The sequence below is a fragment of the Microtus ochrogaster genome, chromosome 4 (assembly GCF_000317375.1).
Source record: "Microtus ochrogaster isolate Prairie Vole_2 chromosome 4, MicOch1.0, whole genome shotgun sequence".
Classification (NCBI taxonomy): domain Eukaryota; kingdom Metazoa; phylum Chordata; class Mammalia; order Rodentia; family Cricetidae; genus Microtus; species Microtus ochrogaster.
The window spans coordinates 13479719-13495689 of record NC_022011.1 but is presented as its reverse complement, the minus strand read 5'-3'; the positions used below and the strand labels follow the sequence as shown (position 1 = coordinate 13495689).

Here is a 15971-nt window from a genome sequence, read left to right as displayed (position 1 = left end):
GTAGACCAGGCTGGTCTCGAACTCACAGAGATCCGCCTGCCTCTGCCTCCCGAGTGCTGGGATTAAAGGCGTGCGCCACCACCGCCCGGCTCTGATTTTTAAAAGAAGCAACAAAACAAGATGTATGATTCAGAGATTGTTTTTAAAAACATCTAGTAACTATACTCCAAATATCTTAGTTGTGGCACCACTTCACACGTTCATAAGTAAGGGAAATGACAAGCAAATCTCTCTCTAAAGTTGACACTGAAGAGTCACTAAGTGCCTTTCCTTCCTCAAACCCCAATCTGTCACTCAAGAGAATCTGAAACAGAAGTGGAATATGTTGCTCCCAAAGAGAATGGGGTGGACGATGTCAGGGAGTAACTTAAATGTACCTTGTTTTTAAAAGAGCAGTTCAGTTGAGAGCTGAAGAGCCCAGTTATAACAAGTCGTAATGCTCTAGTACTGTTCTTGGCCCGTGAAGCTACAAACAAGACACATCAGATTCAAAGGCAGTGCTTACTTTCTCAAGAGTGTAATTCTAATTTTAAAAAGAAACCCTCTTCATTTACCTAAATAAATGGTTTTCTATCTTTCCTCTCAGTTATGTTCTATTTGATTATTAAAGGCTACTCTCAGTTATAATGCCTATGGAAGGACCGCCTTTAAAATACGCTACACATGCAGCTATCTGAAGTATAATAAACTCAAGTTGCTATTGAAGATGCAGAAATTTGTGGTCTATTCTGAATCTATGAACAAATAAAGACAAGAACATTAACATTTAGTTACCTGAACAGGAGAAATGGCATCTAAGCTGCTAGCACTAGGAGGGCGACCTTTTGACATAACTCCAGGTGGTGGCTGTCTGGCCTTATTCATTACATTACTGCAATTGGCTACCATGGTGAGGATGGTCTCTGATAACTCCTGAGAAACACTCCTACAAGGAGAAGAAAAATGTAATAGATGCTTGCCGTTTCCCAGAATACCTAAAGATATCAATCTGATCATCAAATAAGATGTTCTGGAACAATGGCTATAATTGTACCTCACCCCTTGATTCTGCTATTTACCAACAGAATTTTCTGAACCCTGAGTTATCTTTAAAACTTTTGGTAAAAACTGTACTTGAACAAAGATATGTTTTACTAGTAGAATTAGAGAATGGGAGCAGCACACAAAGTGGCACATGCCAATAATCTCAGCCATCAGGATGCTCAAACAGAAATACTGCTTAAATCTGGGAGTTTAGGACTAGCCCAGCTTGTTTCTTTAAAACGACAGCAGTAATAAATAGCAGTGCTCAGGTAACTTAGGAAGCACTTATCAATTCAATGAACTCAACAGTTCTAGACAAATACAGCAACAACTACAAAAAAAAAACAACCGACATAAAATTTCTCAGTTAAATACTAGTGAACTAACTCAACAGCTTACTGAATACACACACACACACACACACACACACAAAGAATTATCATGTGAGAGTTAATAGTAATAAGATACAAGGTCTGACCTCCAAAATCTTACTAACATAAGCGCACATACCAAAAGAATTAAAAAATTAAAAAAAGAAAAATCACATGATAGTCTTAGTAAATAGCACAAATTACTTTGACAAAACCCTTTCAGAATAACCACCCCAGTCAAAACAGAACTGGAAGCTGGGCTAACAACTGTAATCCCCAGACTTAGGAGGCTGAGGCAAAGAAGGTTACTTTAGTGGTTAAAGGCCAACCTTGTGAATGAGTTCAAGGCCAGTCTGTACAACATAGTGAGACTTATCTCAAATGACAAAAAGAGAAGAAAAAGAAAAGAGACAAAAAAAAAAAAAAGCCAGGGAATTCAACCTGAAAAAGGAAACCTATGAAAACCCACAGGTGTCAGCATGGTAAAGCACTTAACACTTTGCCCAAAATCAGAACAAGGCAATGCTCCATTACCATTACATAAGACAAGAGTAGGAAATAAAAAATATCCAGATTAGAAAATCAGAAAGTCAAGTCAGCTAGTGGTGGCAGGAGACAGAGAAAGACGGATATCCTGTAAGTTTGAAGCCAGCATGGTCTGTACAGTGAGCTCTAGAACAGCAGAGCTACATAAAGAAACCCTATCTCAAAAAATAAAAAAAATAAAAATTCAGAAAGTCGCCTATATTTGTACTTATAGATAACACACTCTTTCATAAAATACCCAGCAATAAATTTAACATGGGGGCTAAGTGAGATGGCACCTGCTGCCAAGTCAAGCTCGATGGCTTAGTTTGATCCACGAAACCTACACGGTGGAAGGAAAAGACTGACTCCATAAAATTGTCCTCTGACCTTCACCCCTTTGCACACAGGTGCACTTACACAAATGAGATAGATGTACACACACAAGACAAACTTTTAATAAAATTGTTATAATTAGCCAAAAAGACAAGTTTTGTATACTGAAAATACTATAGAACAAAATAGTCAAAGAACCAAAAATCATAGACATCCGAGTTCATAGAAGTCTGAATTTTATTAGGATGGCAATTTACCTATGAAACTACTTTCTACAAAATCTTATATCATTTGTTTTAAGAGGTCTACAAGGCCTGATTATGAGCTGAAGATGAAACACACTCACTGTGAACCCAGAGCTCCCTTGCAATCTGCAATACACAGAAATTCAAAAAAATTCAAAAAGAAAATTGGAAGGATCTTAATTACTCAATTTCAACATTTACTAAAAGGATGGTTTAAGACAGTATGGCATAGCAATAAGGAGTCATATAGGTATTTCAAGACAGAATTAAGAATCCATCAAAAAAAAAAACTTTTTTGAGAAGACAAGCTAAGAAATCATATTTTCGTTCAGCAGTGTTGCTAAGACATACTGTTAATTCTGTAGCAACTTGAGACTAAAAATCAACAGATTTCCTTTTCCTTTTATTCCTGACTGTTGAAATTATGGGCATGTACCACCCCAAGCCTGGCATAATAGTCATTTCCAACTATATTCTTACCCTGCACAAGCCTGTAGACAAGCCAACATTGTTGCTAGAGTTTCAGCAGGAAGTTGAGCACTTTTCGGTTGATCTTTCTCTGGGGCAAGTCCACCCAAAATAGAAGGGCACCTTCTTTTTAAAAAAGTCATGCATGCCTGAATAAAAGGCTCCTAAAAAAAAGAAGAAAATGCTTCGGTGTATTTTACATTTAGCTTAAATACTTTCAAACTGAAGAACTAAACAATGTAACTAAAATCTACAATAAATGACAGTAAAATAAGATTTTAGATGTATCTTAAAAGGGGCCTTCTTGGGATAGGGATGTGGCTCAGAGGTAAAGCAATGGCCTAGCATGCACCAGGTCCTGTGTTAAACATCTTTTCATTTTCCTTTTTTTTTTTTTTTGAAAAAACTATTTCTTTAGACATTTTAGCCACCAAATTTTTAAAGAATGAGCAATTCCTGCTTACTGCTTACCCCATGTTCTCTTATTTTATCTGTTAGCCACTTGTCAAGTTTGAGGTATTCACGACGTGAAGCAAGTGCAGCAAGGTCAATAACAAAGGCAAATGGAGTGCCATTTAGCAGCATTGACAAGGCCTAAAGCAGAACATTTACATAGTCAAGTAATAACCATTTCTTTGTACTATTTTCTACTTCCTGTTTTTAATACACAAATCTACTAAAAAAAACCATCTATTTTCTTCAGGTTTTTTTTTTTTGGAAGGATGTACTCTATTTAGAATCAAGGCCCCTTTTTAAAGGTCAACTCATGACCACTACTTGGTTCTTTTTCAATTAACAATATCAAAAGCAAAGTAAGAGGGTAAATAATGACCCTTTCCCATTTTTTATCATCTACATGCAAGTTTAACATAACCTAAACACCAATTACAACACTTTTTATAACACATGATGAAAGATGACTAGCAGAAGATTCTAACAAATTTGTTAGAATTGAAACAATTCTGCTTTCTACAAAATTTTAACTCACCGATGATGACTCATGACTGAAGCTCAATCATCACTTGCTTTAAAACAGTCTTGCAAGACTGGTTACACAGCTTTATGGTACTTTGCCTACCTTTCTAATCCCTGATAAGTCAATTCTGAACACCACGAAGGCAATCAATCAAACAAACCAGCCTTTATCTGAGTCACACCAACCAAAAATAAACACTGTGCTTATCTAAAACTATTCTTTTTGTTACCTTTCAATGTACAAAGCAAAATTCTAAATCTTAATTCAAATAAGCTAGTTACATGTACAATATTCCTAACACGTGTACATTATATTAAAACATATTAATCATTAGTAAACAATTGCTGTTGTATTCCTCTGAAGTCACCTTCAAGTCCTGGGCCACGTCAAGTATTCGAGATAATTTGGCCTGATCATATTGTTCCCCTCTCATGTACCATTCTGCCATTGCATGCATTATAAGTTGGCGAATTGATGGAGACTGTCCCTTTAAAAAAAAAAAAAAAAAGAGGGTAAAGTTAAATGGCAACCCTGCCTGCCATTTGATAAGGATTATTACAAATGTCTAGCTAATTTTCCATGTTCTACTTTAAAAATATCACTACAGAGGTTCAGCTTAGGCTTAAGCACTATGTAATTACAGTAACATTCTTTACACCTTCCGAAACCTGGTCAATAACTCATACAAATTCTGTTTTTCTATGAGCATGTAAGTCTGCTTACTCATTTTCAAGTATGAAATATAAGACCCAATAAGCCAAGTGCACTGGAGTGTGCCTATAATCTCAGCATGCAGTATATGAAGTCAAAAGTTCATGATTACTCTGAGCTTAGTGTATTTGAGGCATCAAGAGACCCTGCACCAAAAAACTAAACACAAAACAAAATGTTAGAGGCAGCCTCGCTTGGCATTAATAGCACATGCATGAAATCCTAGCACTCAAGAGTCCCAAGCCAGGCAGAGAAGCGTGTGTGTGTATGTGTATCTGTGTGTGAGGTGTGTGGGTGTGAGTGTGTGTGTAAGGAGGGCATAAGGAGAGATTTACTTGGCAAGTATAGTCTATAAATTTTGGGGTTAAGGGATAGAGAAATAGGTAAAAGTGCTTGTTTTGTAAGCATGAGCACATAAGTTCGGATCCCAGGACTTGCATGTCTATAACCCTGCAATGTAAAGTGGAAACAGGAAGCTTGCTGGCTACCAGCAGAGCTCTAGGTTGAAGGGAGAGAAAAACAAAGTAGATAGGAGAATCTAACTCTCTGAATGCATGTACTGACAAAAACACACACATACCACAACCACACCAAAAACAGACAGATAAAAATAATACCACTAAAGCTATCTTTGGGGTGAAGAATATAGCTAATCTGCTAAAGTGCTTCCTTAGCACACACAATCAAAGTCCTGGGTTTAATTTCTACTACCACAGAAGCCAGGGATCCTAAATTGAAAGTTATCATCTTGTTACATAGTGATTTCCAGTTGAACTGCCTGTGACACATTTAAGTCTTGATTCAAACAAAACAAATCAAAAAAAAAAAAAAAAAAAAACCAAAAAAACAAAGACTCATTTGTGACTTTTCTAATCTATTGTTGACAGCAACATCAGGAGCTTTTGTTTTCATAGTAAGTATGTAAGCTCTTTGTCAAGGCTGAAATGTGTCACAGCAAGTAGCAAGTTTTATTGATGCTGAATTTGAAAATCTAATATCCTTGCTCTCTGGTATTTTTATAAAACTGACAATAGGATCCTAAAAGATAAAACCAGCTTGATGACAATAAATCTTTCTAACGGAACACAGAGATTTGTTATTCTCATGTGATCTTTAGATTTATTAATGTATGAATTTTGCCTGCATGCCTGGTGGCATCAGGTCAGAGAAAGGCTTTTGGCTTCCCTAGAACTGGAGTCATGGTCACAAATGGTTGTGAACAGCCATGTGGATGCTGGGACCTGCCTCTGCAAGAGCAGCACTCTTTATCTGCTAAATCATCACTCCAGACTTGAAACACCGAGGTTTTAAAGGATGTCAAAAAATGCAATGGAGACCTGATAAGCAAATTAGTTGTCTTACCTGCCCATGCCATGCATAGTGCAAAATAATGGCAGAGTTAGGATGGTTTCCAAGGAAAATTGGCATCAAAGTAGAGATGAGTTCATGGCGTAAGGTGTGCCAGGAGGTGTTGATTTGTAGTAAGGCCAATACCAGCATATCTGGACAGTGTTTGATAGGGAAGCTGAAGAGTTGTTTCACTTGTTCATACTGCCCAACCTCTGCAAGCCTCAGCAGAGACTCAATCAAATCCAAGCTTTTCCTAACGAGAATGAAGGAAGAAAGATGCTCAGCGATCAATGAAAATATTTTTTTTAAAAAAATGCTTTTTTTCTTGGGCGCTAGGCACTGAAATCATGTCCTTATATGCACTTTACCACCGAGTCATACCTCTAGCCTTCAAATTCACTCCAAATTAGATATCAGCTATAGAATAAAACTACATAAATCACAGTCCTTCCATACCATGGTATTAGAGAATATTCTTATGAGACTGCTATAGATTTTAAAAACTGTTCACATGCTGCTGGGGTTATAGAGAAGCAAGAAAGCACTTGCAGAATGCTTTAAAGCCCTTCATTTCATGAACACTGTGTGCACTGGAGGGAAGGGAACCTGCGGCTATGGCTACAGATTAATTAAGAAAGAAATGCAAATCAACAATTCATGATTGATTTGCATAATAGAACCTCATTACCAAAATTTTTATGACTGGGGTGAAGAGGCAAATGTGATTTTTTTTTAATAATTTAACTTTATTTTATGTGCACTGGTATGAAGGTATCATATCCCCTGGAACTGGAGTTACAGACAGTTGTGAGCTGCCATGTGGGGGCTGGGAATTGAACCCAGGTTCTCTGGAAGTAACAGTTAGTGCTCTTAATCCACTGAGCCATCTCTCCAGCCCCCAAATGTGATTTTATAATAGTTAAAGTGCATAAAACTAAGTAGAATACAGTTGGCTTTAATCTTATCTAAAAATCTAACTCTAGGGGCTGGAGAGATGGCTCAGAGGTTAAGAGCACTGACTGCTCTTCCGGAGGTCCTGAGTTCAATTCCCAGCAACCACATGGTGGCTCACAACCATAAGTAATGAGAGCTGGTGCCCTCTTCTGGATACATGAAGGCTGAACACTGTGTACATAATAAATAAATAAATAAATAAATAAATAAATAAATAAACAAACAAACAAACAAACAAATAAATAAATCTTTAAAGATCTAGCTCTACATTTAGTCCTTGAAGAAAAGGCTAAGGCCATACATAATATGGAATGGCCTAAAATGAGTTATACAGACTGCAGCTGGCATTCTGTCCCCAAAATGCTAAAAAGACACTTTTTGGGCCAATTAGACCTAAATATAGAAAATTTATCAGACCTCACAAAAACAAAAATTTAATTAGGGACAATGTAATAAAGAAGAATTTTTATTCACCAACATTCTCTTTTAAAAACCTTTATTAAATCACCTCATTAAAAATAAAATTTCCAGGCTGGAGAGATGGCTCAAAGGTTTAAGAGGACTAGCTGCTCTTTCAGAGGTCAATCCCCAATACCCACATGGTGGGTGACTCACAACTATCTATAGTGAGATTGAGGCCCTCCTATAGAATGCAGGCAGAACACATAATAAAAATTCGCTTTAAGTATATTAACAGTATTATATTACTTGTTCAATAAGAGCTTTGTATTTCTAGAGTACAGGAGTATTTACCATGTGGCAATTTCTCGATTGTCATCCTCTGGTGGTGCTTTCAAAATGTCAGTAGCAACAGTATGACAGGGGTAGTCGGCAAAGCAGAAGACCTCTGGGTTTATGAGGGAATGCTGGATAAAGGAGAGCTGCAACAAAACGACAAAGACCTTATTTTCATAAAAAATTAGGAATGCTGCAAAAATATGAGCCACTTACACAAGGCTAATTAATCTCAAGGTTGTTAGATAATTAAAGTTAAATTAAAAAAACACCGAAGAACCACTTGCCCTTCAGAAACAAGATAACTCAGAAGATGGAAAGTGATGAGATGAGTATGATAAACATACTCAAACTGGAAGAGCTTGACTGCTGCACCTCAAAAAACTCTGATCAGTTACAAAACTGTGAAAATAGAAATATAACCTGATGGCAAACAACAATTTCCTTAGCTAACCAAAATAAATTAACTAGACTATTACAACCAATGGATAAAGTGGCCTGATAAAAGAAGTAATTATTATTTCTTCACTACCTAATCATCATTCTTACCTGGCCTTCTGCATGTTTCCAAGGCCTATATATGAAATCCACTGGAAACACTTCCATGCCCAGGCCCCTCTGAATACCATAAACCACATTATGAAGTCCTTTGCTGTCACGAATTTGAAATCCAGGATGGTCCAGTTCATAAGTTACTTCCTTGAAATTCAAACTTGGGTTCTAAAAAGATGAAAACATTTCAAAATTAAAAAAACAAGTATGGGCAAAGACAAAAATAATCCGAAAATCTAGGTACTCTTTTAACATATCCATGAATACCAAAGATTTTTAGCAGCTTCAACGAGCATCTTAACAAGGTTTTTTCATTTTGTTTTAATTTTTTCCAGGCTGGCCTTGAACTAAAGAGAAATCATCCTGAAGTGTTGGGACTAAAGGTGTATACAACCACAACCCTTTCCTTATAAGGTTTGGATGCATAGACATGAAAAAAACCTAGGTAATAACAGTATAACATTAATGATGCATTATCTGCATCTTAATTAAAATATAATGAAAAAGAAGTAAACACCACAGACACATTTCTTGTAAGGCTGCCAATTTCTCAAGGATACCCTTCTTGAAGGTATATACCACTGCATTATGCATGTATTTGAAATTCAGTGTTATTTCAAGTCTACATGAATAAAAATAAACAAGATATTAAGAATGACCTGGGTAGCTGGGCATTGGTGGCGCACGCCTTTAATTCCAGCACTCGGGAGACAGAGGCAAGTGAAATCTCTGTGAGTTCCAGGCCAGCCTGGTATACAAGAGCGAGTTCCAGAACAGGCTCCAAAGCTACAAAGAAACCCTGTCTTGAAAAACAAAACAAAAAGAGCTGGGTACAGCAGCACATGTTAACAATTTCAGTCTTCAGTAGACTGACCCAAGAAGATCAGGAGTTTCTACTCAGCCTGTGCTACACAGTGAGACCAGACCGTCTCAAAAATAATACCCCTTAATAAAGTCAACACTATAATGTACTGAAATATATTTATTTGTGGAGCTGGAGGTTCAATCTAGGGCCTCCTTTATGTTAGGCATGTATTCTATCACTGAATTATTTTACCAATCCTATTAAAGTTCTTTTAAAAGTTTTAAGATTTTTATTGTCTGTGTATTTTGTTTGACTGTATGTGTATGTACTTTGTTTATGTACATATGTATGTCCAGTTCCCATCGAGGTCAGAAGAGGGCATCAGATACTCTGGAATTACAGACAGTTGGGAGCCATCATGTGAATGCTGAAAACTAAATGCAGGTCCTCCAAAAGAACAACAAGCGCTCTTAACCTCTAAGCCATCTCTCCCGCTCTCTTTTAAAATAAAACAGCCTCCATATATGGCCTTTATAATGTGGGATTTCCCCTCTGTATTCTGTGAATGTTTTATTACCATTGGTTAATAAAGACACTCCTCTGGCTTATCGCAGGGCAGAATGGAGTCAGGTAATAAATCCAAGCAGAATAGAGGAGGAAAGAAGGCAGAGGCCATGTAGCTGCCAAAGGAGGCAGAGGCCATGTAGCCAAGCCACTCAATAAGCAAGAGGTAACAAACCACGAACCTCATGATAAAATATAAAATAATACAAATGGGTTAATTTAAGATGTAAGAGTTAGTTAATAAGAAGTCTGAGCTAAAAAGCCAAACAGTGTTGTAATTAATATAGTTTCTGTGTCATTGATTATTCAGGTCTGGGTAGCCAGGAAATAAGAGTCCTCTCCATTCACATCTTTAAGAAGTCTTAACAAGGGCTGGAGAGATGGCTCAGAGGTTAAGAGCACCTGAGTTCAATTCCCAGTAACCACATGGTGGCTCACAACCATCTGTAATGAGATCTGGTGCCCTCTTCTGGTCTGCAGCATATATGTAGGGAAAATGCTGTATATATAATTAATAAATAAATCTTTTTTTTTTTTTAAGAAGTCTTAACAAGCCAGGTAAGCCAGGTGTGCTGGTGTTCATTGGTATAATCCCAACACTCTGGAGGCAAAAGCAAGCCATCACTCTAAGTTCTTTATAGGATTATAGGACCAGCCTGGTCTTTATAGGAAGTTCCAATCTACCCAGCACTACACATGGAAAAACCCTGTCTTTTCATTAAAAAGGAAACAACAAAAACAAAACTGTAATAATAAATAGTACACTTATAACCTGGACCTTTGCAGTTAAATTCCCAGACCCTTGAGCTCCACTGTTTTTTGCCTTTTCTTTGCAGTGCTAATGATCCAACCAGGCGCCTTGCTTCTCTTATACAAGTGCTCTATCACTAACCTATACCACAGGGATACTTTTTTTTCACACTGCAATTTAACTATGTTTAGGTAAACAAATACAGCTCATTGTATCGCAGCTATCATACTCAGGACAGTAACATACTACACATTAATTGAGGTAAGAGGACAAGTGTTCAGTAGTGGACTACTCCTACTAGATTAGTGTTAGTATATACTATTCTGATTGCACAGTGACAAATTACCTAATAAAAGAGTTCTCAGAATATTCCTTGTTAAGCATCATAGCTGTACTTCTAAGAAATGTAACAAAGGCTCAGGTAGGAGGAATTCAAATTTCAGGCCATTATGGGCAAAATAAAAGTTTTAAAAAATAAAAAGAAGCAACAACAAAATACTGTATAAGACACTATCTCAAAAACAAAGAAAGTAAGAAACAAGTAATAAAACCCAAAAAGGAAGTAAAACACTGGTTCTCAACCAGTGAGTTGTGAGTCCTTAGGGAAAGGGGATCAAGCGTCCCTTTCACAGGGGTCACCTAAGACCATTGGTAAACAGGTATTTGCATTATGGTACAGCAACAAAATACAGTTATGAAGTAACAATGAAGACAGTTTCACAGTTGGAAGTCACCACAACATGAGGAACTGTATTAAAGGACAGAATCATTAGGAAGGTTGAAAAATCACTGGACTAAGATATCTCAGTGCAAATTAAAATTCTAAGTATGGGATGCTTCTGCACACTGTAAATATGTATTGTTCCCATTGGGTAATAATAAAAGCTGTTTGACCAATAGTTAGGTAGGACAGGGTTAGGCAAAACAATCAAAGGACTCAGAGAAGTGGTGAAGTCTAGAGAGACTCAAGTAGCTGCACAAGAAACAAGCCAGCAGACCAGTAAAAGCCAGTCAAGTGACAATACACAGATTAATTTAAATATAAGAGCTAGTTAGTAATAAGCTTGAACTATAGGCCAAACAGTCTGTAATTAATTAAGTTTCTGTGTGACTATTTGGGACTGTGCAGTGGGGTCACAAAAAGTCTTCCTCCACTTACAAATTATGCCTAGAACTCATGCTTGAAAAAGAACAAAGCTAGGCATGACTTTAAACCCAGCACTTCAGAGGCAGGTGGACCCTGTCTGAAACAACACAAAGCATAACACATCTGTAATCTCAGTGTTGAGGAAACAGTCCCTACAGTACAACGACCCAGTAATCTAGCCAACTTGATGAACTCCAGGCACAACTACAGACCATCTCAAAAAAATATGAGGAAAGGCAAGGAAAATGGCTCAGGAGGTAAACCATTTGGGCCCCGAGTTTGAAGCCCCAAAACCAATGATGTTACAATGTAATCCCAGTGCTCCAGCAAGGAGAAGCATAGTTAAAAGAATTCCTAGAAATCTGAGCTAACCAGACTGGAATAGGTAATAGCAAAACACAAAAAAATTGAGAATCTCCTTTAGACAAGATGAAAAGCAACATAGAATAGCAGGTTGTCCTTTGATATCTCTCTCTCTCTCTCTCTCTCTCTCTCTCTCTCTCTCTCACACTCACACACACACACACACACACACACACACACACACACACACACGTGAAGAGTCATTTAGGAAGACAAACCCTGGCTACCAAACAGACACCCATATACCTATCAACATGCAAAACTCAAGTCATTGGCTTTGATCCCTGAAGCTATTAGAAAATAAAAAAAAAAACCATTAATTCTGTTAATAATGAAGTATTGAGAGAACACATGGATTCTCTGCAACTAGGTCTTAGTAGCAAGTTGTAAACATGAAAATTAAAAATGAGAACTAGGATAAACACCTCGAAGACTGTTAAGAGTTATGAGCTGGGTATAACAGCATGGGCAGCATGGGCAGAATGTCTAACATGTATTGAGGTCTTAGACTCAATTTCAAGGACGCCCTGAAAAGTCTATTCATATCTTGCCAGGGTTGGTGGTACATATCTCTGGTCCCACCACTCAGGAGGTAGAGGATTTGAGTTCAATGCCGTCCTGTGCTACACAGCACCAAAATAGAGGATTTTGTTTGTTTTTTTCTTGCTGTGGTGAGACTGAACAGAGCATTCAACATGCTAAACAAGCACTCTACCATTGAGCCACATTTCCAATTTCATGTAAGAAACTATAAAAAATACTACTATCCGGTCAAAATGACATGGCTGGCTTGCCTGGAATTTGCAAAGGAGATGAGGTAGGTTTCCACCTGTATAATAATATTCCTGCCTTTGTAGGCATGCATCACCACTCCAAGACTAAGTAGTTTTAAAGTTACTTTTATTTTATGTGCATTGCTGTTTTGCCTGTATGTGCGTTTGTGTGAGGGAGTCAGATACCATGGAACTGGAGTCAGAAACTGGATCCTCTGGAAGAGCAGGCAGTAAACACAATTGCTGAGCCTTCTCTCCAGACCTGTAATTCTTATATTTTTTCTTTGACATTTATCAAGATATTACATTTGAATTTACTATTCTCCGGGTGTATAAATTTCATAAATCCCTCTTAATAACCAACTTGGCCTTTATGTTTTACTTAAGCACTTCCATATTTCATCCAGGTGTTTTCTTTATATGGAGGGTCAATTTGTTTCTGAATAAACAGAAAATAAAGATCAATGTGTAATAAAGATATTTTAGCTGCACATACCAAAAAAAATATTCAGGCCTGCCTTCTCAACAACTCTTCAGTTATTACTTTGCAACTTGACCAAAGAATACACTTAACAATTCACCATTCTGCCAGGCAGTGGTGCGCAAGCCTTTAATCCCAGCATTTGGGAGGCAGAGGCAGGTGGATCTCTGTGAGTTTGAGGCCAGCGTAGTCTACAAATCAAGTTCCAGGACAGCCAGAGCTGTTACACAGAGAAATCCTGTCTTGGGGAAAAAAAAAATCAAAACAAATTCACCATTTTAGCACAGAACTGTAAAATAGGAACTACAAAGATGATTTATTTGTGCCAGTCTCAAGAACCCTGAGTTCAATATCTAGCCCCTCCAAATAAACTGGACATGGTAGCATGCATCAGTAAACACAGGATGGGTGGGGGGTGGGCACAACACAGTAATAGAGGGTCTAAAGATTCAGTGAGCTACTCTTTCAAAAGTAAGATGAAAGCTGACAGAGGAAGAAGGCATCCAAGGCCACCCTCTGGCCCCCACATACATGCATGTACACAAAACGGGTAAGTGACAATTCCTAATGGAGGGGCAGAGGCTTGAATTTCATTATGAACTGTTTAATGTATTGATTTATCATGAATGCTTCATTCTGTTTTGAACTAATAAGTGGAGCTATTACAAAACATTGCTGGTCTTATTCAGTTGGCCACAAAACTTATAAAACAAAGCAAAAATCTTGAGTACATAATGTTAATAGGAATACAAAGCCCGGATCATATGTACTCACCAGTTCTTTAAGAACGTCAATCAAAACCTCTACATTCCATGTGTGTGCCTGTGCGCCTTCACTTTTATCTTTTCCGTCACTCCAGATCCCACTGCCAGGAGCAGAGATGCTCTGTAAAAGTAAAAGTACAATTAAGCAAACCCAACTAACAGGTGTTTTCATCTTATGTTGACATCAGTCAAAAAACAGAAAAGGACAGAACTTTAAGTCTTTTGGCATAACAGTTGAAGACAACAAACCTGTAATGGAATACCGTCTGTTAATCCTGAATGAGTTCGAGCCATCATTCCCAAAACCCTGGCAACCTGGGCAGCTGTGACCTCCCGAACACCAAACTGCATGATTATATTGCGACATTCTTCAATACTGAAACAAAAATAATACTTAAAAAAAATGCTTACTTCCACCTCATACACCAAAACTAAAAAGTACTACAAATAAATGAGCTGTGGTATGAAATACTTAAATTAATGTTTTGTGTTACTTTTATGCAACTAGAAACATAAAAATCACTAGCTTAAAAAAGTTATCCCTAGTAGAGCAGTAGTGGCACACGCCTTTAATCCCAGGAACCAGGAGGCAGAGGCGGGTGATCTGTGAATTCAAGGCTAGTCTAGTCTAGAATGAGTTCCAGGACTGCCAGCAATACACAGAGGAAACTGTCTTGAAAATTAAAAGAAAAATTTTAAAAATTAAAAAAAAAATGGTGTTGGATTCCCTCTGTATGCAGTGAATATGTTTTATTATCATTGAATAATGAATGAAGCTGTTTTGGCCAATGGCTTAGCAGAACAAAGCCAGGTGGGAAATCCAAACCGAGATATAGAGAGAAAGTAGGCAGAGTCAAGGGGATGCCATGTAGCTATAGAAGGAAATACGTTAACCAGACCCTTTCCCAGTAAGCCACAGCATTGTGGCGATACACAGATTAATAAAAACGGGTTAATTCAAGATGTAAGAGCTAGCAAGAAATATGCCCGAGTCATTGGCAGAACAGTTTTGTAATTAATATAATTTCTGTGAGATTATTCAGGTCTGGGTTGTCGGAAAACGAGCGAGCAGTTTCCACTTACAATAGCACTTGTAATAGCAATATACTGTGTAAAATTATACATGTGCATGCATGCGTGCGTGCGTGTGTGTCATTTGTTCAGACACCAGAGGACAACTTGGATGGAATCTGTTCTGTCCTTCCATCAAATCCTTCCAGAGAATGAAATCAGGCCATCAAGCTCAGCAACACCAGCTGAGCTCTCTTACCAGTACCAAAAGCAAGCTAATCACACCCTCAAAGGTGAATCTGATTAATATTTAAACCTTGAAAATGTATCCTACCCTCTTCACGTTGCTTCTAGAAGTTTAATTCAAAACAGCAAAGTTGAGTGCATATGCTAAAATGTCACTGACTGAACTAAAAATCTGGTTCCTAGAGGAACTGGTAGGGATAAGTCACAAGCTCAAGCCCTAGAATATTTATAGCTGAAAACAACACACCAGACTAGTGCGTATAAGATTAAAATTAAGAAGCAACAATCCTGACGCACATGGCAACAATTTTGCGTACTTCTTTTCAATAATCATGCTTAAAAACAACTACAATTTTGTCATGTCTTCCTACGAACCTTGCACAAAAGCCATAGCCTACTTCTTGCATGAAATCAGCCAGAGAGCTCTCCATCATGGTTTTAGCTACCCCTCCAGAGTCAGGCAAGATCCTGTCCATTAGAATGTCCCGTTTTTCAGGGTATAAAAGTGGTGCAAGCACCACAGGACAACGTTCTTGGGGAAAATCTGAAAAAACAAATGGAGTAAGACTGTTATAAACAACTAAAAGACAACAACCTAGAGGCTAAAGGTGCAGCACATTAAGAGTTGCCTAGCAGCCAGGCAACAGTGGCGCACACCTTTAATCCCAGCACTTGGGGAAAAGGCAGGCCTGTGAGTTCAAGATTAGCCTGGTCTACAAGAGCTAGTTCCAGCCGGGCGGTGGTGGCGCACGCCTTTAATCCCAGCACTCGGGAGGCAGAGGCAGGCGGATCTCTGTGAGTTCAAGACCAGCCTGGTCTA

General features: G+C 37.9%; 1 protein-coding gene and 1 non-coding gene across 8 annotated transcripts in view; both read right to left on the bottom strand.

The window, feature by feature from the left end:
• The window catches only part of Cnot1 (CCR4-NOT transcription complex subunit 1), an 80856-nt gene that overhangs the window by 36168 nt on the left and 28717 nt on the right, over positions 1-15971 (bottom strand). For all 7 annotated transcript variants that reach the window (XM_013354169.2, XM_005345549.3, XM_005345548.3 and 4 more), the window contains exons 8-17: positions 15527-15695; positions 14144-14270; positions 13905-14015; positions 8244-8414; positions 7713-7840; positions 6018-6258; positions 4312-4431; positions 3440-3562; positions 2981-3132; positions 775-925 (exon numbers count right to left, since the gene is read on the bottom strand). In XM_013354169.2, the coding sequence (XP_013209623.1) occupies positions 775-925; positions 2981-3132; positions 3440-3562; positions 4312-4431; positions 6018-6258; positions 7713-7840; positions 8244-8414; positions 13905-14015; positions 14144-14270; positions 15527-15695 (1493 nt within the window). The remainder of the gene's footprint in view (positions 1-774; positions 926-2980; positions 3133-3439; positions 3563-4311; positions 4432-6017; positions 6259-7712; positions 7841-8243; positions 8415-13904; positions 14016-14143; positions 14271-15526; positions 15696-15971) is intronic.
• On the bottom strand, positions 370-503 carry LOC113455976. The gene has a single exon (XR_003376875.1). It is a non-coding gene; the product is annotated as a small nucleolar RNA SNORA50 (small nucleolar RNA).